The following is a 22,086-nucleotide window of genomic DNA, read 5'->3' as shown; positions in this document are numbered from 1 at the left end:
TTTCTTCTTATAAATTACAATTTGTAAAGCTTAAGTGGAACGAAAAATATACGAACACGCGCGCGCGGCGTTTAGCGCGGCGAGGAAAATTTTTTCGGTTGGAGAGAAAGAAAAAATTGATTTAAAGCCATCAATCACACTCCCTTTACGTATATAAACTCACGACGTAACGTAAGAAACTCATACGACCTATGCTCGTGCATTTAGCTTTATTAATTTGATCGTTAATTCATCTTGAACTTTCTCGCATGAAACGGGCGATTTTTTTTTGAAATTTCATATTTTTTGTTCTCCGCGCGCGCCGAGCGCAGCTGATTATGATAATAAGGATGGCCAACGAAGAGCGATGTGCACTCGCGCGACGATGACGGCTAAAAAGAGATCCCCCCTCCCCCCCCCGGAGACTCGTTTTCTTGCGCTCACGATGAACCTTTCACAAAAAGGTATACCTGTAATGATCGAGTGGCGTTCGATTAATTAAGTACCACAGCACGGCGATTTTCGAGCGGCTGATTTACGCACTGCGTTTTTATCGCACCTTACAAATTGCCCGGGAAGATAAAGACTTCGTCCGGGATGTGGAGAGAGGCACTGAGCGCAATTTTCATTAATTAGTTCTACCATTGTTTATGATATTGATACAAGAGCGCACGTGTATTATATCGACCTGCGCATCCACTTAGGCGCAATTTACCCGTGGCTGCTGACACGGTGAGAATAAGAAACTCGGGAGATTAGTCAATTTGCATTAATTAGTTTTACTTTCATCGAGAGAGAGAGAGAGGCGATACAATAGCTGGCTTTATCCACTTACGCGATCAGAACAAAAAGAAGCCGAGCTGTATGGCTCTACTCCAAATGTATAATTGGCCGTATACGAATATCCCGGTGAAGCGGCAAAAAGCGGGGATCGTTGCGACATATTTACTTTCTTTTTCAGAAAGTCAATGGCCCATCCTCTCAAAATCCTCTCGGAACTCGATTGAAGCGCGCGCGCACACAGCTTGAGAAACCCGCCCGACAGCAAACACACGTATACAGTGTATAAGTATAGCGGCCGTATCGCAGGTGTTCTCTGGAACATCGCAGAGAAATTGAGGAAAAGAAAAAGGAGTGACTGTAATTGCGAGTAGCACAGTAGCATAGCGTATATGCACTCGCGTATCTCTTCATCCTTGATTGCCCGGTAGAAAATTGGGCACAGCTCCGCACTGCTGCATTATACGCAGCAGCTTTGTCATCGGTGCAGTTCCTCTCTTTCTCCGTTTTTTTTTTTACGGGAATAGAATTTCAACGGTACACATACGGCCACAGCTTTCTCGCGCGATTCTCTCATCAGCATCGGCTGCTGCATCTCCCCTCCTAATTCCTTTCGATGTTTGCAACGAGATTCGCACCCGTCATTATAAAGACATTACACGCCGTTGTTATCCGGGGCTTTGACGATGCTTTTCTCACGCGTTTATTCGGATACTTAGAAAGAGGCGCAAAAAGCGGGTAGTGCGCGACGGCTGTTGTGTTCGCAGAAGTGGAAACAGCCGTGCAGGTGCATCAGCCGCATCGAGAGTGAGAAATTGTATAAGCGGGAAAAGTGTGCGTGTGGAGGAATAAAAACAAATTTTCCATGGTCGGATGAGTGAAACAAGTCCGGGTCGCAGCTGATGCGTCTTTATGTGGAATTATAATACGCTGTAATCGTTACCCACGCGGATTCGAAAATCATCGCCGAAATTAGTTATTATCATCGATAGAATACAAGCAGCACGGATCTAACGGATTCAGCAAAATTTATGCGCGTTTCCGGGTGTTTCCGTATATCTTCGCGCGAAAATTCTCCGACGCGACGACGTGATCTATTCGTATTTTGACTGGCGTCACGCCTCGAATATGTAAAAGAATAGGTGTCAGATCGCAGCGGGTGAGCGTCGCAGGTAGCCTCGTAGGTGTAACAGCGCTGATTTTTAAAACCGCCTACGGAGTTAAGAAACAAGCACGACTTACTCGATCTTTCATCGATCTTCGCGCTTATCGACCATCGAAACACGTCCCCTCGACGATTTCACGGCTAATAGTGCCCCCCATTTGCATACGTAAAAATCCAAGTGCACAATGTATAGGTTCCCTAGCAACGAAGGAAAAAGGCGAGTTTGCATCTAATATAAAACGTAGGCGCGCACGAATAAATAAGATGTCGTTATCATCTCGCTAATACGGCCGCTCGGCTGCGTTTACGCTGTTCTCTCTCTCTCTCTCTCTCTCTCTCTCTCTCTCTCTCTCTCTCTCTCTCTCTCTCTCTCTCTCTCTCGTTATCCTAAGCGCACGCGCGAGCGAGTATAATGCAGGTGAAACGAGCTCCCTTTTCCCAAGCGCTGCGCTGCAGCAGATAAGCCGGAAAAATCCGATAAAACATTTTGCGCACATCGGAGAGATAGAGGGAGACGAATAATCGGCCGTTCGTTTAGAATTATACGATGCTGGAAATGATATAGCTAGCGACGCGAGCTTTTTTGCGGAAGACGCGCTAAAAGCAATTACGCCAGGGCGGAGGACCTCACGCGAGCGCGCGGAGGCGTTTATGCTGATGGGACTCGCGCCGCTGCTTTATTGCGCGAGAGAGTATAATAAAATGCGATGGCATAGTTGCAGGGTAGTCGCGAATTTATGAATATATCTCGGGGCGGACGAGATCTTCGGAGATGAGAGAGGCTCTTGTATCGAGGCGTAATTACTCATAATTGAACGTTATTCGCGGGCGCGTAATTGTTGCGCGTCGTCGTCTTCGGAGTTGTATTGTAATATACGAGCGGAATACGAGGGGGATAACTTTTTGGACGCTTATACGGCTTTACATAACAGATTTTTGCGGCGGAGACACGTTCGCAATTACGAGGATAATTAAATTACGCTTTTTTCCTTTTGCTCGCGAACGCCTCGAGCGCGCGGACATTAGCATAAAATAATAAAGTCGTATCTCACGGCTGCTATATGCGGAGAGACTATATGTGTGTGTATAGAGGCACAGAGTATAATCCTAGAAAGTCCAAGGAAAATAAAACAAAGTTGCGCGACGTTTTCAAGGAAGCCGAGAAAAATATGAAAGTGAGACATGCGTGCGCCTAGGCTTCTAGTATTAATACACATCACAGCGAGATCATCTCATCTGCTCGAGATTTTTCGGTGTTTTCTCTACAGTGTGGGCACAGAGGCATCGGGTTTCACTTTCAGCGTAAACGAGAGGAACGAGCTTCGGATACGTCTCTTACGTATTCCCTCGGACGGTACATACACTTGAGAGCTTTCGTCCCAACGTATATACCGCTCGATTCGTTATCTTTATTAACGCTCATTTCAATATATTTAAATACAGGGCGCGTGCGCGCTCGCGGAGAGCTAGTTACGCTCATCGCTTGTCCCCGTCTCTCTTGAGCTCGTTGAAATTCCAAGTGCAGAAGCCATTACCCGGACTTGACGTTTGATTGACGTAAAACTGCCCGCGAGCATTTCTGCCGAAAGAAGACTCGAAAAGTGTCGCGCTTGCCTACGTGTACATGCTTTGTGAGATATGCCCTTAATGGAACACGACGATTGCATACGGACAATATCGACTCTCTGGAACGAACCGCGCGCGTGCATCCGATCCGATACTGGGAAACCACCTGTTGACCCCCTACGCTCTCGCCTTAATTGAACGCTCAGCCCGCGGCTTAATCGAGCGAAGCGCCAACGCGCGATACTCCGTTTATTTACCTATGCAAATGACACACGACCGCGCGGGATAAGGAATATCGGTTCCGATATACGTCGCTTCTCGCAAAAGGATTTCCGGAATGCGATCCAATTTGCGTTAACGATCTCGCGCAGGGGAAGCGCGCGCTCCGATTGAATCGTTACCCGGCGCTGCTTCGCAGAACGAGAGCATCGAGAATAAAAAAAAAGGAAGCTCAGCTCGGGAAACGTTTCGGTCTCGAAAAAACGAAAATGCTGATTCGCGCTCGTAACGAGGAGTACACCGCGCAGTAGAGGCCATCGCAATTCCTCTCATCTGCTGCATCCGCTGTGTGTGTCGAGCGATGGATGTATATGGGGTCGGCGAGAGCGAGCGATAAATGAAGAGGAGGAGAAAAATCCGGACGATAAAGGCCATTTCCAGGCGAAACTGTCTGTCGCTCTCGGGGAGACGTTTTACTTTCGAGCCGCACGCAGATGTGTGTAATTTACAGAGATGCGCTTCTATACGTACGGTATATGTATGTAAGTGGAAAGCGTCGAGAGTAATGTGAAGAAAAATTAATCGCTTCTGATTACCTTCTTTGAAAAAGCGTGATTACAGAAGATTTGCTATTTTATCGCGGACAAATCACGCACTCAGCGTATACGCGAGAATTATGAATTCCTCGACCTACCTATAATGCGAGTCGTGAATACGTGACACAGATGTAAGATCGATGAGGAAATAATGTCATTGTTCAGCGGAACAGAAGTAAAATAAATTAATGTCAAATCGCTGAATACAAATCGACTCCGAAAACCTTCCGATCCTATTAACGCCCACGTATACTACACATGTCGCTCGCTTGGCCACCTGAAAGCGCTACCGCCTCTTGAACAGTGGAGTAACTTTCGCTTGATGCTTCGCTTTTTCCAATCTCGATTTTTGTGTAACAGAGACGTCGCAGAGCTGCAGAGGCGGTACCGTTAAAACAAGACTCGCGAAATCGCGAGCGTATACCTTCGCCGTCATCGGACTCCGAGTGGAGAGTCTCGCCGGGCTAACGGACTCGCTTATAATAGCCCGAATACGAGAGAATCTCGCTTCTCTCGCTTGTTCGTTCTGTGAGATGCACGATGGTACACGCGGCTCTTGTAAATTCGAGCTCGACAGAATCGCACTCTTGACACAGTTCTGAGAGAAGCTCGCGAGATACAAGTCAAACAAAACCCACTTTTAGCAGTGCTCGAAGAATCGCTTTTCCTTTTCGTGTGTAATAAAAACAGAAAGTTCGATAAATACGGAATTTATTAGATGGCACCGAATGTTTTAACTTAATTAAGCGAATTCCCCTGATTGTCGGTTGCTGATTAAAACTTATATGTCGCTTATTATCGATGAAAGTTGCTTGAAATTTCGCATATTTTCTTTCGTCGAAGAATTTTGAAGTATAAATTATAAAGCATTTACCAACATCTATTGATAGACATTACTGCACGTAGTCGTTTGTAAAATATTAGTTATATTAGAAAAGAATGTAATTTTAACGTCCATTCCGGAGTGTATAATACGCAAGTATACGCCAACGCTATGAACGGTACCACGCTGTACAATAGCGATGCGTTACGATAGTTTACGAGAGAGAAGTGCAACTCATGCACCTCACCAACTTCGAAGATCAGTGGAGTGAAAAAAATTCTAACGCTGTTATTAAAGTCATTTTTAACTAGTCATTACTTATCCTCTGTTGACAAAGAAAAAAAAAATACTCGCTACGCTTGTAAGATGTTGCCGACGCGCAATAACTTTGATTTAGACAAGTGGAAATTGCTCGTGGGTCTGATGGAGTTCAACGAAAAAACAATGCAAGGCTTCAAAAATATATGATAACATTTACTCATAAAGGTTTCTTAATACAATACGTTATAAAATACAGCTTTTTTACATAATTTTATTTTGCATTTGTACGCAAATCACAATAATTTCTCATCGTAGGCGGATTTAGAGATACCGATCGATCATTCAGCTAAGTCGAATTCTCGCAGTTATTTTGACAATCGAAAAAAATAATAATGTAATAGCTTGATAAAAACTAAATAAAACATCAACTGACAAAAGTGGAGCTTTGATCAAAAATAATAATATAACGATTATTAAAGGCGTGAAACGAATAAATGTTAGCGACTTGATCTCTGCTCCAGATGTGTCGAAAGACTAGAATCATTAAAATTAAACGCATGATTAACTCGTATCGTTAAAATCTTCGAATTCTCGTCAATTCTCGCGAAAGACTCGACTCGAATCCTGCTTTCCTGCGATACGTTTGATTAAAAGATTCAAGACCCGAGATACATGCTCGATTACATTTATATACAGATTTGTTTTTGTCGCTTTTTCATTGTTACTGTAAGGAGCATGCTATACGACGCACGACAGAAAAAAAAATAATAGTAGTTAAACATTAATAGACCGGAAAATACGTTTTCCTAAATCTTACATAGAGATTTGAAAGTGTTGCACCTTCGCCGGCCAATAATAAATATGTAAAAAATAAGTGTTGACAATGAGCTTGAAAAATGGCGCGAACATCACTGATGTCGATACTATTTTTAAACTTACAAGCTAGATTTTAATAAAAAAAATACTTGCATTCCTGACAACAAGCTCGTCCAAGCGAGTGCCGACGAAAAAGCACTAGTACTCCGCGATAAACTTTTTCTCTTTTTCGCTCGTTTTAATGCCTTTCTTTGGAGAATCTACGATTAGATTTACCTCCGAACGTTAACAGCTTGGCTTACATATCGTATAGATAATTCGCTCGCGACGTTTTTTTTCCCTCAAACACAAATACTGAATCACTAAAAATATTCAATCTCTAATACGATCAATTTTTTTTTTACAAAAGAATAGCCTCGATCCTTCAATTTCTTCATTATTTTTGCAGGAATTAAAGTAATTTGTTTTGTTTTTTGCCTCCTCGGAAGCGTGGAAGATTTTTTAATTTTTTTGTTTGTTTGTAAATTAAGTGAGTCCATAAAAAAATATTCGCTAGAAATATTTCCTAGGGACGGATTCGATTTCAGCGTAAAAATTCGATGCGTCTTCGGCCCTTGAAAAGCACGCACTCTCTAACAACGGCATCGGAACTTTGTACTGCAAAAGGGCCAAAGAGATCGATCGCAGATTTTTCGTGGAGAAGCAGCACACGTTATTCAGTCGGTGCACTCGGAAGCGAAGCTCTCGAGGTCGACGTAGTGGCCGTTCATGTTGTCCTCGAGCAGCTGGGCGAGGTCCCGCCTAAGCAGCTGGAACTCAGGCCTGCGGTCTGGATCGGCGTGCCAGCAGCGGGCGATCACCCGGAACAGCTCGCTGCGGCAATGGGACGGACGCTCGAGACGGTAACCGCTCTGCACGCTGCGCATCACCTCGCGGGCCGTCATGTCCGGGTATGGCGTTGATCCTGAATTTTAAAAATCACGAATTAATGTTTATTCATTGGTTACGTGTCCTTGTTAGTTTATTGTAGAGATATAGAAAATTTTCCGTTTGTCAACGATATTATTCTACATAAAAGAAACATTATTACAGATCAGACGATTCGAAATGAAAAACGAAGTGAACGCAACAAACGTGATGGCTTTTCAGCAGTGGGTCATTGGGCGATTATGCCAAAACTTTCGCTTCGTGACCGGAATACAATATCGAGTTTAATGAACTGCCGCGCACAGCTTACTCATTTCGAGTGATTTCATCGACGGAATACTAATGCCTATCTCCATTGAGAATCGAAGCTCCGCAAAAAGTGAAATTATTTATCAATCAAAGTATTGAATAAGCCTAAACAATATTCGATGACTCATAGATGAGCTCGCATAGATAGGGATACCTCGGCAAGTGCTCGTTACAAGATTTATCGACTGAATCTATACGGCGTGTCTCGATTTTTTTTCTCACGCCATTATGCTACACGAGAATTTTTCCTCACGACATTCATCACACCTGTCAGTTCGACCGAAGGAGAGAGAGAGAGAGAGAGAGAGAGAGAGAGAGAGAGAGAGAGAGAGAGAGAGAGAGAGAGAGAGAGAGAGAGAGAGAGAGAGAGAGAGAGAGAGAGAGACGGCGCACATACTATTATGCATACGCGGAATAATTATAAAATAGTCCGTAATCCGCGTGATGTCGGAACGGTAAAGAGGAGAGAGAACAAGAAGGAGGAAATTCTTACCAAGCGTCACGATTTCCCACATGAGGATGCCGAAGCTCCAGACGTCGGTCTTGGTGGTAAAGAGCGAGTAGATGAGGGACTCCGGCGCCATCCACCTGATGGGCAGGGCGTTCCTGCCGTGTCTCGTCTCGATCACCTCGCCGTCCTCGTTGGCGAACCTCGACATGCCGAAATCGGCGATCTTGCAGAGCTTGTTGTGGTCCACCAGGACGTTACGCGCCGCCAGGTCTCGATGGATGATCTACGAAGCAGAGAACACAGAGAATGAGCGACGTTAATTTCCTACGTATACACAATTTAAAAATCGAGAAAATCAGCGCAGCGTAACATGACAAGCATGAGCAGCGGTAATGATTCTACGTTACAAGCCGGGCATAATATACACTGCAGACATGCAGCGCACGCATACACTTGCCCCATCACTCCTCATTAAATGGAGTTTAACTGTGTAACGTTAAAGCCCCGGCAGCACCCCATCGGATTAATTGAAAAGTCAATTTAGTGTCCGTCCGCGCAGAGAGAGAGAGAGATAGATAGAGAGAGAGAGAGAGAGAGAGAGAGAGAGAGAGAGAGAGAGAGAGAGAGAGAGAGAGAGAGGAAACATAGCTCGCGTCGGGTAATTACGTTATAGTTACAGAAATAGAACATGAGTGTACAGCCTCGCGCTCGCGCACCCGTCCGTTCCCCCTTAACTCCTCAAACGGCGCAAAAAGAAGAGGAAGATCCGAGCCAAAGAAAAAAGGCAGACATGCGCGTATAAGCTACGAGTCGAGTTATCCCCCTTTATAGTCGTCCTCTATTTATTTCGCCCTGCAGCGCGCGCAACAATCGCGCGCAAACTGGGACAAGAACGAGACCGCGAAGAAAAAAAATCCCAGCGCGTGTAATTGTTATTTATCGTCGTGGGGCATAAAATGAGTTAGCTTTCGCGATGCCCTTCGCGGGGCTGGAGATGGCCGAGGCTGCGCGATGTAGCTATATACAGCCGGCGTCAAATCATAAAAAGGCCTCTCACCGCACTGTGTGACGCATATACGTGTATATAAGTACGTATGCAGGTGCGCAGCGCTCTGTATCTATGCATGCAGCACACAACAGAGATGTACGTCGATAATGACGATGGATGATGGGAGAGACGGGCTTAATTAATGCCGAGAGTTATGTGTGTATAGGTACGCGTGCACGTGTGTGCATCTGTAAGGGGGAATCGACAACGTGTGCATAATGGAGAGGAGAGATCTGAACGTACGTCTATTATAATTTCGGTCGAGACAATGGAGTGATGTACATGCGACGACGAGGAGGACTTATCCAAACGATACCTGCTATACTTCGACGCTTTTACTTGTATATTTTCAGAGCGTTGAATGTAAATATAATACTTATTTTTCGTCGCTCGGTCGCTGCAAGGCATATGCGCGCGATGAGCCATCGGGGAAAATATTATTGCGGTTTTTACGAGAGTCGTGGCAATGATACCGCGCGGGGAGGGAGAAAAAACATACCTGTATAGTCAAAGATAACGATCGTCGGTGATATTTAGCAGGGGACACGCTAAGGTTGAACAAACGCTCTGCTCATGTTATTTTTATCGTTCTCGATGATTCGCCGTATGCTCATTTCAAAGAACGAAGCATTACATCCTTTCGCGAGCGTATCAGAACCATAGGTATACGCGACAATAATTCAGAAATACGAACACGTCACTCGCTTTGATTACAAGCGGAGTTAATGAAGGCATCTCAAAAGAAAGACAATAGCTAATGCGCCGGGGCAGAGCATCATCAGCTGGGCACAAAGAGAGAAAAGCGTCATTCGAGTCCTCATCTTCATTAACCCCATACGTATACATACATCTCTCGTGCAGGGGATACCACATCAACGCACACGGGCTTTTGCGAAGAGCGTCAGCGCGCGAGGTAAACAAATTGAAGCTGCAGCAGCAACGACGAACGAAGAAAAATGACGTTACGCAAGATTGCACATCTGAGAAAGGTATGCGGCCAGTGTAGCAGTAGTGCGCGCGGGTAAACGTGTAGGTATACAAGTATACACACGAGTGCGGGGCCCGATATGCATCACGAATGAGCGTAATTACTGTTTGTCGTCTCAATTGAAACGGCCTAGCTGCCGTGTGTGCAGCGCGCGGCGTAATCTCTATCTCGATGTCCTACTGCACAATCCTATAATACGCACACGTGCGCACACGTGAAGAAGAAATTGCGCCGCATTAATCGACGCGCGCGCGCGCGCGCGTGCATGGATATGAGAGATGAGTTGCGTGCGCGGAGATTATTATAATATAATGTAGAGATGAGGCGAGCTGGATGATGTTTTCGGTGAAAAATCGTGGTGTTCGCTCGAATTGTATATAATAGCGTACATACTGGTTTTGCGAGTGCTATAAAGTCAGCTTTTAATTGAAATTGTAGGGGTCGTTAATTCAAACGCATTATATTGAGCGAAGAAATACGCGAGACAGTGTGCACACGAATAAAAAGAATTATACAGCGAGTATCTTGTATCGTAATCAGGATTTGACACCCGACTTATTAGCGCAATAAATAGCGCGCCTGTTTGATCAAGGCTCGGCTATGAATCTCGATTTATTGGGTATCAAAGAAACCTTTTAAAACCCGGGGCGCAATTATAAAAACAAGCGTCGCACCCGCATCAAACAAACCCATCCGGCAGCTCCCGTCGAAATCATCCGTCACCGTACGCGCCATCCATCCGACAACTTCTCGGAAGTGCCGAGAGTCTCACGAGAGATGTATATACCCTTTCAGGGCGCGTCGCCGCTCTCGAAGCGTCTTTATCGCGCGCGGCGGATTTTTTACCCGAGCCCACCCGTCGCGGCGCGGCGCACTAGATTAATGGTCCCCGCGCTCCCCTATCGCGACGCGAGAGAGCTGCAGCAACCTGTGCTGCGAACGAGCACACGGCCTTTTGTGTCGAGAGAACGAGGAAGCGATAAGCGAGCCTTTGCCTCGCGTGTGTGTGTGTGCGGACTCGGCGGTTGATGATCAAGGATGGTAGATTGCCCGTTTCGGAGTTCGCGTTCGCTGACATCGGGAGAATTTTTCGCAATTAGCTCGCTTTTGAGGCGCTCGTGAAAAATTGAGCTTTGATAAAGCTCCGATGGCGGGCCATTTTTTTCGCGCGCTTGTGTGCACGCACCGAAGATAGGGATGGAATTTATAGCTCGATTTAACTCTTATTACTCGGAAAAAAGAAACTCGTCGCAGGGAATTGATGCACTGAGTACTCGACCGGCCGTGTCGGCAAACTGATTAATCCACTCGCATTATGCTTCCGCGAAATTGCCATCGAATCAATGTAATCCCACAGCCACGCATTAATAACAGCCCGTACATAATAACTTTATCGGCGAGCGCGCGCGGTGCGACTTAATAAGTAAGCACACAACTTGGCAAAGCGCGCGCATCTCCATCAAAAAGTCCCTGTTGCGCGAGAAGAAGAAGAAGAAGAGGAAGCTTACCTTCTTGGAGGCGAGGTACTCCATACCCCGGGCGACGCAGTAGCCGAAGACCGTGAGATCCCGGGAGGTAAGGGCGGCCGAGTCCTCGCTGAAGTTGTAAAAGTCCTGGCGCGTGCGGTGGTCGCGCAGGTACGCCAACAGCTTGCCGTACATCACGTACTCGAGGATCAGGTAATGGGGCTCTGCAATCAAGCGAGACACACGCTCGGGATTAAATTCAATTTTCCTCTCTACCCTCTGTGTCTGATGTTCTGCAGCGGCATCGCTTTTATTTTCTAATTTCGACTGCAGCGGAGCAGACGCAACACACAGCTATCGCGGCGGACTAATTTATAGCGACGAGTTAGATTATTGCTGCAGAGACGCGACTATTGAGACACATATCGCGCTCGCGGACGACTTGCGTATCGGCGGGGGCCTTTTTAATCGAATTAGTGGATCGTGCTCTGTGCATATCCAACGGGTTTGCGTGCACTGCATGTGGTGCAGTACTTTAATACGCAAGTACATAAGCGTTTTGAAACGATTCTCGAATTAATCCTCGCGTTTTATAGCCCGCAGTTTCTTAATCGATTCTCAAAGCCCCTATCAAGATGCATCGAAATTCGTCGCGTGGTCATCAATTACGAAATTTACTACCGCATTTCCATATAAATTCAGAGCCCAAAGAAATCTCCGAGATATCGCGTGCATTGCAGCTCATAACGTAAACATTGAAAAGCACTGAGCTGAAATAAATCGATTAAAATGCAGCTCTAATCAGAAATTGCATCGTCCACACGCTATGTTACACTCGAACCGAACAATCGCTCATCTCAGCGTATAACACAGTACATGAATTTTCATTGCGCGAATTTCGTCGCAGCCTTGCACTCCTTATCGCGACTCGCTCTATATACACACGACGAGGCGGCAAAAGCGCAGCCGTGAGTCACGAGCGTATATAACCGACTACGGCGATAGGGCACGCACGTGTAACCTGCTGTGTGGGTAATAGCTGCATTGAAACAATAATCTCTCGCGGCAGCGCGCAAACGCCAAACAATGGCAAGTGTGTTTGCGCGCTGTGGTCGAGGAACTTGACGAGGTCTCGTGAGTGAGAGAGCGATCGGGTTATGAGAAAGGAGAGTTTGCGCGAAAGGTGCAGGCGAGGAAAATGTATCTAGTATAACGATATTGCGTTACGGACATTTTTCAAATTGATTTAATTCCCTCGATGTAAGAGGAAGTAAATCTCAGGGTTCAACGAACTCCCACTTAAAAAGTTCCTCGCGATGACAATTATAGGACCGGTAGAAACCGAGAGAGCGATTAATTTAACGGAAAGTTTTGACGCTTCACACGCGAGCCGAAAATAAATTCTGATAACTATCGCGAGCGTCGAGGCGTGCAATATTTCGGCTCGCGAAGTCGCGTTTTTATCGCAATTTACATGTTTGCCCCAGCTCGGCAGCGTGTTTGCCCAAATGCCACAGACTGCGTGTCTCTGGCTGTAAACGACTCGTTTCCTCGGGATTAAGTGTTTTTTATCGTCGCGATGAATCGAGATTAGCCGCGAGTTATTACGGGCGCTCGTTTGTATAGAATCGCGTGGAAAGATTGTAAGCGTTATTCAACGGCGCGGATTTGATAGATCCTCTCTGTACTGTGACCATAACGATGAAAAAATATAAACAATGCGTAAATGACCGTCGATTCATCCCATAAGTATTTATTCACGATGATTGTTTACATTCTCGTATATAATCTATCCCGGGAATTTCAATCAACTGTTGCTTCGAGCTAAAACGAATCATCCTACTTATACAAGCTCAAAAAGGTACCGCCGCGCAAACAAGGCGCAGCTTTCGAAAAAAAGCCCAAATCGAAAAGCCACAAACCCGTCGTGACTCAGCCCGACTTCCGCAAAAACATTTTCACCTCCACCATCTGACTCATCGTTCGCCTCCTTACGCACAGTTTTTCGCATCGCTCTCGGTACACTCCCATAACGCAGAATCTCCCACGACAGGACTCGCCGCTGCAAAAAAGCGCCGATACGCACAGTGAGGAGAAAGAAAAAAAAAGAGCCACTATGTCCCTGCGGCAGTGGCGGCGGGCTTCTCAGTCGCGTATTATACACGCAGGAGACTGAGGCATTGTGCGGCTCGCCGCGTGCGTTTATTACATATGCATTCACGCTTGGCTCGATGCTATAAACGATGGCTATGCGTGTACATCCACGCCCATCTCGTCCAAGGCCGCGTGTGCGGCTCTAGCGCTATCTGCCCCGAGGAGGATCATCGCGCGATACAGTCGTTTTACTCTTGTTTTACCCACCGGTATTATACGCGAAGAGAGAGAGAGAGAGAGAGAGAGAGAGAGAGAGAGAGAGAGAGAGAGAGAGAGAGAGAGAGAGAGTCTCTCGATTATTGTGTCCGAGCGTGTCGTTACGCCCGCGGAGCCGTGTGTGTGACGTGACAGGCGCGCATTAGATCCCGCGACTACCGTAATGATATGTGTGCGCTGCAGCAGCCTATGGGTGGGATGCGTCTATTTATAACCTGTCCAGCGCTCTACTTTTCGTGTGTATCCTCGAGGTACAGTAGCTCTCGAATCAAGTGTACATATATCAGATGCGGTACTGTTACATTTCGAGTATACAGCTTTGATATAGGTGGCGGAGGATGCCTCTCTCGCCGCGTGTAATTATCGGCCGTGAATTATGCAATTGAATCCTCTCTCTCTCCGCCTCTCGCATCGAAATCAGAACACATAATTAAAAGAGAGAGAGAGAGAGAGAGAGAGAGAGAGAGAGAGAGAGAGAGAGAGAGAGAGAAAGAGCCCGTGTATATACTATAACTCTCGGCGCACGTCGCTGGATTCACGTACGTATATACCCAGCCGTAGCGAGTTATCACCGAGCAATGGGTAAAATACAGAGGTAATCACAAGAACGCATACGTATATATTTGCTCTTAAACTCTCCTCCGGCAAATAACTCGCGTAATCCGAGAGTCTCGCCCGATCGAAGTTTCGGCGCACGGGCGAAATTCGATCGTCGATATCCTTACAACGAAAAAAGAAGAACAAGCAGCGAGAGCGCCGAAAACAACGGCCCTCCTCTCCGAAAGTAAATTTCTCCCCGCAACAATAAAGTGCGCATATTACAACGAGTAATAACCCGGTGCGCTCGAGAAACGAACAATCAGCGTCGCCCGCGGAGAAAGAACGAGCGAGCAAAAAAAACATCGGCGAAGGATTTTTAACGATCGTCGAGAGAGAGAGAGAGAGAGAGAGAGAGAGAGAGAGAGAGAGAGAGAGCTTTTACTTTGGCCTTTCTCTGTCGTCGTAAAAGCATACGCAGAGGGGTTGCACAGAGCGCGACGAGCCGAAATTTAAATGCTGTAAATTTAGCCTTCTTCTGCGGTTCGCGGTCGCGCGATTACTCTGTGGCCGAGTCGAGGTTATACACTCGTCGCGCGAGGCTGCTGCGCGTATGAAAAAGGGCTTGATATTGACGAGCGGCTGGAAAATTTTTTCATCTCGCGGATGTGCAGCGTGGGAGCTGGAATAGGTCACCGAGTTTAGCCAAGAAGTGGGTTGGAAAAGGCTGAGTTATGGTTTGTGTGTTTTTTGAAAAATGTTTTGGGGCAGTGCGCGATCCACGAGAGGCGTATAAATTAATCATCGGATATTACGAGCGGTCGCTTTTTTACGTTCGATCTTGAATTCTCGACTTTTTCTACAGCGTCGCAGGCGTCGGAAAAAAAGTGATATAATTACCGACTTAATTGAATTCAACGACTCGCTCGGTAAACGCTCGATTAGTCTGCTGTGAAAATACCTCTTATTCTGCCTCGACGCGCGTCAACGTGTAATTTTTCCCATCCGAAGCCTCCACAGGAAAAAACTCATCCGAGAAGAAAAGCAATTAACAGTGGACTTGATTCTCTATTTTCCTACTGCAATTTATAGCACTGATGCTCGGGATCCTAATCAAAGCGCTCACGTGTGTGTCTTTTCCATCTCCGTCTGAGCCGATCCACTGGCGATGCATCAAAAGCGACGAACAAAGGCGCGGGCCTGTAGTCTTTTGTTTCGCCCACGCGACTGGTCATTTCGCAAAATCCATCTGCGGTAGAGAGAAAGAGAAAGAGAGAACGTCGAAGGGAACTGCCTGCACACATACACGGCGAGCGGACTATTCAATTCCGATCCACGTCGCATTAGTTCGCCTCCGGGGCTGAGACGCATAAATTTTGTCGCGAGAGAAGACGAGTATAGAGAGATGCTTTTTAAGACGCGCGTATGCGTCTGCGATCGCATTGTGAAATGTTAATCCCGATGCTGAATTCGTATAGCGTTGAGAACGATTTTAAGGGTTTTTTTCGGCATATTATTGTTCTCGCCTTTTAATTACTTTTCGATAAAGGATATAAACTAAATGTTAAAACCGTGTTTCGAGTCGGAACTTTTAACGCTCGCGGTACGACGAACTGGTTCCATATCCGGTGAAATGATGGATCTACGCCGATAATCCTGACTACACCTACATTTTTTGCATCGCCCTTTGATATAAAAGTTCGCACGAAATCCTCTCTCAAAACCCAAGACGATCGTCTTGAAAAAGCCATCGTAATTGATATATAACGCAATAAACGAAAGTAATGGCGTTATTAGCTGTGTAACAGTACTCCCCGCGTTCCGCGATTAAAAAGCCCCACGAGACGGTCTCTCAAGGACCATCTCGATCGATCAACCTGCCCCCCGCACTCTGACGGCCTACGACGATAGGACGGCACGAGGAATAAAAATAAGCGGAGGAGTATAGGCTCGGATAACATTTCCGGTTCCTGTAAAAATATGCCCCGCTCAGACATTCGATGCACGCGCGCACAGAAAAAAATGCGCGTTGGTGCGAGAGAGGATCGTTCGTCATTCGGTGTGCTGCGGCGACATGTTTGGTGAAAGCAATTACGGGGAAGAGGATACAATTTCCCCCCTCCCCCAGGCGTCTTAATGGACTATCGGCGAGATTGAGGAGTATATCGATTACCGCCGCTGCTGCTGAGCTGATTTTTAGCGGGTGAATAAAGTGCTCGCGTCTCGGAAGAGGTTAACGATCTCTGTGAAGAGAGAGAGAGAGAGAGAGAGAGAGAGAGAGAGAGAGAGAGAGAGAGAGAGAGAGAGGGAGAGACGGAATTCTTCTTTTCTGCGGAGAAGCGGGGAACGTTATATATAATACTTGGAGGACGACAAGAGTGACGGATATACGCTTTAAAATTCGGAGATGAGTTACGCTGATCGAAACTTATTATGTACAGTTAATTTATGCGCGCAGAAACGTTTTCAGAGGGATATAATGTTATGGAATGCGCAGAAGTTGAAAGAGGTATACCGATTGAATCGTTAAATTCGATCGCAGGTTTTTTCCAGCTACTCGATCGAATATAAATTCGTACCGCCACTAAGCATCCGAAACGCGTGTTTTACAAGCTGCGCTTCTCGGCGCGTAACGAGCAACACTTATATCCGCAAATTACATAAAGCTCGCTAATGAAAAAAAAAGCGAGATTCTTGTACCGGCAGAGTATCGCGCCGAGCAGCCATTACATAGCAGCTTCATCTCGGCAAAAATACGTTGCTCAAGAAAAAAGTCCGCGGCAATCGTCATAATGCGTGAGAGAAAGCCATCGTAACCGTTCGACTGACGCAGAGCGCGATACAGCGAACCGCGCGGCAAAAATTCTAGTTCCGGTGTGAAAGCACTGCAGCAGCAGCGGCGGCACGACTTTTTCTCCCAAAAAAATCTCCCACAAAAGACGGCCTCCGTACCGCTTTATTTCCCCGGCTTATACACTGTGTACTGCAGTGTACGTGTGTGTTCCTCGGGCGGCGATGCATCTTTCTCTCTCGGAACAGAGCGCAAACGTAATAAGTGCATTGTGTGTCTGGAAGATCATCTTGGAGGACGTATGGAAATTTATTCGTGCCCGCCGATGAGTTTGAAGATAGTCGGTCTCGGGAAAAGGAGATGGAGTGTAGGGAGAGACCCAGCCGTATGGAGAGCGAGAGAGAAAATACACAAACGCACGGGGCGGCTCTCTGTCTCTGCCTCTCTTCCTTCCGTTCTTCCTTCCTCGCTCTCGCTAGCTCCTTTATCTTGGCGCGTACAGGCAAACTGAAACTCTCGCGCGGCGCAGATAGTCGTTTGTATCGAGTTTTGATGTCTCAAGCAGACCATAAATTCCACGCTTGCGCGGCAGCCCGTTTGTGTTTCTCTCGCGAGGAGACTCTCTCACTCTCTGTGAACGAACCGCGATGAAGATACTCTCCGGCGAAACTTGATTACTCCTGCTTGTGTGCGTGTGTGCGTGTGTACCTGCTCCAACTCTTTTGGTCGCTCTCGCGAGAGCGCGTGTAGCGAGTTCGTTGACGTTTGTTTGTTCGCGGCTCCTCTTTTTCCCAGGGAATTGAATGGTCCGCAGGCTGGTTATAATGGATTTATTTTTCCGGATCGGCCCGTGGATCGGTTGCAGAAAGTCCAACGATTATCTTTTTCGACACCTTTACAAAAACAAAGTTCCCCAAAAAAGAACAGAAGAAAAATTCTCCAAGCTCACCTTGCTCGGTACAGCAGCCAAGGAGCGTGACGACGTTGGGATGACTGCCAACGCGCTGCATGATCTCGAGCTCACGCACGAGGTCCTCCTTCTCTCGATCCGAGGCTCCTTCCTTGACCGTCTTCACGGCTACGAGTCGCGTCGTGCCCTGGTGACCCGTCAAGTCGTCCGCTTCCGCCTTCCAGACCTGCGACAGACAAGCATCGGGCCGATCGAAATCGATAGTGCTTAGTGAGCGCGAGCCTACGCGGACGTAGCCGACGCCGCTGAGAGATAGAGATAAGAACGCAGGGGGGACATGCTGCACAGGAAAGCTGTCTTCTACACTCGGCTCTCCGCGAGATCTTTAACGAGCCGCAAGGGGGAACGGGAATGTCTTTCGAAGCTATTCGGGAAAGGGGGATCCGTGTTCCGCTGTGTCATCTAATGGCGCCGTCGTGCTTTTTTTAAATTTCATTACAGTTATTACAGACTCGATGGTATTTGGAACTCGGATGTGTGTAAGGGAAAAAATAGAACCAGGACATTTTTTCGGAATCAATTTTGAAACGAGTCTTTCTACAACAAAAGCGCGCTTTTGTCGAGCAAACCTGTTCGATGGGAATAGCGCTACAGTCACTTTCACAAAAAATTTATAGGCCAGTAAATCCCGGGCACGTCATCTATCACAGACGCCCACGACGGTGTAAACAAAACACGAAATCTCGTCGAAAAAAAAGAAGACATTTCCTGGAGCCTCCGCCGCATGAGTTGAGATCTACTGAGCGTCAGCGACCCAGACAGCGTCTCGCCTTGCGGCGCGTTGTATAGGGGGACACTTTTTATACGTGTATGGCGCACTCACCTGACCGAAATTCCCTTCGCCAAGGACCGTCTGCAGCCTCAGCTTGTCTCGAGGGAACTCCCAGCGCGATTCCTGCGACGACGGCGGCGGTGGTTTTTCCGCCTCGTGGCACTGCAATTATTATTACCTCCTGAAACTCTGTACTCCTCTAGGCTTTTTTTCGGATACGCTTTTCGATTTTGCGGTGCCAGCGACGGCGCGACGAATTATTGCGACTTTGTATATACGAAGTACAAATACTCGGAATACATAGTACAGCCGCAGAGAAAAAATTGAATTGTAATCGGAACCCAAGGCACTCTATAGTATTTTCGTGAATATTCTTAATCGCGTTCGTATTATATTCTTAGAGCGTACATATCCGCGAGTTATTTGTACGAAGCACGTCCGGTTATCTAAATGACAATTAAAATGCAGAGATTATGCCGTTCGGCGTAAATAGAAAACAGTGTACGAGAAGCAGGTTTATAGGCGTTAATACACAGGCTAAAATAATCAAAGTCCCCCTTTGATAGCGCGAGTAAATACGGAGTCCAGTTATACGCGCATACACTTTGTACGCATAAGCTACCGCGGCGGCAATTACCTCGATACGTTAATGTATTCTATTCTGAATTTATTCCCGGCTATTAGACGAGTATTTGCATTTTTATATCTTCATCTCCGCGCGGCAGATACGCTGGTACACGTAGCGTCAAGTCTCGAGTTTATACAGAAAAATAAGGCTATCTCATGCGAAGGGACTTTGAAGAATCCACAGCTTCGCGCAGTTCTGAAGAGACTGCTGCTTAATAAAACACGTTCTCTCGCGCATCGCGTGCTTGAATTTTCAAGTATGTACGCATTAAGAGTAATTAGATAGCGCGCACGGCGTATAGCTCATCTCATTAACGAACCGCGAGCTGCGTGAAATATCGAAGCACACGCGAGTCCTTTGGCGCAAAAAGAACTAGCCTACAGTATAGAGATGCAGCACGAATTTCTGAGAAAATCTCTCGGCGTCTCGAGTGTGTGACTTACGAGGTGCTGTATCCTCGGCAGCTTCGTGATCGTTTTCTCTATGGGCATTTTGAAGTCTCCGGTTTCGAGGTTGAGCGCATCCTTCCTGCAGCTTATCTCGGACGACGTGTCCGACTCTTCCAGCACCTGCGCACATACGAACACACATGAACGATTTCAACAATCAGTTGCTGCTCGCATGATGAAGTATCGAGTACATATACACTCGGGAATGCGTATACGCGAGGAACGTCAGAGAGCTTTGTGTACCTCTCGCTTTGGCATTGTCGCGTGCGCGTATTATATCGCTTTCTCGCTGTTCCTCGTATGCATACGCGCGGCATTCTTTTTGTTGCTCGTGCGGTGCGAGTTATTTTGCCTTATTTTCGAGGAGCGAGCCGATAAGAAGCATTTGAATGGCATTGTGCGTCAGAGAGTTTATCGCCGCCGAGGCGCTAACTTCGGTTTTACGATTTCCCGCGCGAGAGGTGCGCGCGGGGCTTTGATCAACAGAGCCGTATTTATTCAAATGCGTATTATAGCGAGAACGTTTCCTCTAAGCTTATTAGAGGACGAGTATTCTTCTGATTTTCACGATATTTTCCACTGCTTTATGAAACGCCGGTTTTGTACACATAACTGTTTCGCGAAGAGAATATACGGCGCGTGCTCGCGAGAAGTAATAAAAGCGAGCTTTTAATCGACTTCTAGAGAAGAAAAAAACAGAGGTATGATTGGCAGGTATTATACAGCTTACGTAGAGTGTTTACAATAGGGGGAAAAAAGTGTAGGAAAATTATATCGTTACGTTGTGATCCGAAGATGTGCGTTTTAAAAATAAAAGCGCGTCATCCACACCGGCCGTGTAATTCGTTACGCGATCGGATCGTTCGTTTTGTTCAAACGTGGCGTCATCGCGCGCGCGGAATTTTGGAGGCATTGAGCATTAATACAAACATCCGAGAGCGCTGCACGCGAGGCAGGATTATTATATCACTGTACACACACACTCGCGCTTTCGTAAAACGCTGGCAATCCACGATTGCAATTAACGTTACGGCGGGCGTAATTCTTGTTTATAAGCTCGCGGAATTGATTCTCTTTTCGCGTATTTTGCTGAGTCGGCGGAGTTTTTTCACGGCTTGCGTAATCGATTTTGTTTTTTCCAAACAGTTTTGCATGGCGTTCTGTCGAAGCGATGTGCAGCGCTTAACGCACACATCCGGGTGAATAAATATCTTCAGCTGATTAGAGATTGATAGCGAAGATGTCGTTTAATTCGTGACTGATGGAGACTTTTAATCTCGTGGGACATTTTAGATTTCCTCAATAATCGGAACTGTCAAAGTGATAAGAATCCATCGCGTTTCCTAAAACCATTTAACGACCTGCCAGCATCGTTTACCGGTCTACACTAACGACACTATTCTCCTCAATGACACAACGCGACTATAATAGCATTCGATCGAACGTTCCGGCAACTGCGCGGTTCTATAGTTCGGTGCACCTATATATACGTGTCATTGAAGAAACCGGAGTAGGCGTCATGCAGGTAAGAAAAAAAGCTTGTCTCCAGATGCGGGTAAGAGAGAGAGAGAGAGAGAGAGAGAGAGAGAGAGAGAGAGAGATAGAGGCAGAGAGAGAAAAATAAACCGTCGCGTCGGCGTGTGTATTTTCGTTCGTAAAGTGTCTGATGAAGGGAACGGAATATAATGACAACGCGGAGCACGACACGTGTAATGTGCGCGCGAACGGCTCTCGAGTTGCACAATACTATGGCTCTGTATTATCGTGCGATTACCTCAAAAACCTGCTGCTGCTGCTGCGGGAGCAGTTGGCGCATAACGTTATGTGCGCGTACGAACGTATGCACCCGCACGTTTTCGATTTTATTGAATTTTCGATTACCTTTTTTCTTTTTTAATTTACGAGTACGAATTCGAGCTAACTGTATTCGACGCAAGTGCAGCTCGTTATGCAATAATATGCAAAATGCTTGTTGCGTAATTTCGGTCGCGAATTTGATAATACTAAAGACAATATCCTTTCCTTGTATCTACGTATTAGTATTGTGCCTCGCGATGGAAGCTAAAATTGCCCGTTTTTCCCTGCGCTATACGTTTAACCACGCGCGTATATTATTATTCCGTAGGATTATTAAAAGTGTGTATACGCGCGAATTGCGACGTTCGTCGATAATAA

General features: G+C 46.5%; 1 protein-coding gene across 1 annotated transcript in view; it reads right to left on the bottom strand.

Annotated features, from left to right (window-relative positions):
- Positions 1–5,581: 5,581 nt before the first annotated feature.
- Positions 5,582–22,086, bottom strand: part of LOC100123764 (cell wall protein DAN4) — a 110,136-nt gene continuing 93,631 nt past the window's right edge. Inside the window, exons 6-11 of the mRNA XM_008214514.3 lie at positions 19,906–20,031; positions 18,886–18,996; positions 18,042–18,228; positions 11,437–11,618; positions 7,935–8,175; positions 5,582–7,169 (exon numbers count right to left, since the gene is read on the bottom strand). Of these exons, the coding sequence (XP_008212736.1) occupies positions 6,922–7,169; positions 7,935–8,175; positions 11,437–11,618; positions 18,042–18,228; positions 18,886–18,996; positions 19,906–20,031 (1,095 nt within the window). The 3' untranslated portion in view covers positions 5,582–6,921. The remainder of the gene's footprint in view (positions 7,170–7,934; positions 8,176–11,436; positions 11,619–18,041; positions 18,229–18,885; positions 18,997–19,905; positions 20,032–22,086) is intronic.

This window comes from Nasonia vitripennis, chromosome 2 (assembly GCF_009193385.2).
Source record: "Nasonia vitripennis strain AsymCx chromosome 2, Nvit_psr_1.1, whole genome shotgun sequence".
In the NCBI taxonomy this organism is placed as follows: Eukaryota; Metazoa; Arthropoda; class Insecta; order Hymenoptera; family Pteromalidae; genus Nasonia; species Nasonia vitripennis.
The sequence above is the reverse complement of the archived record's forward strand: the minus strand, read 5'-3'. Positions and strand labels throughout refer to the sequence as shown.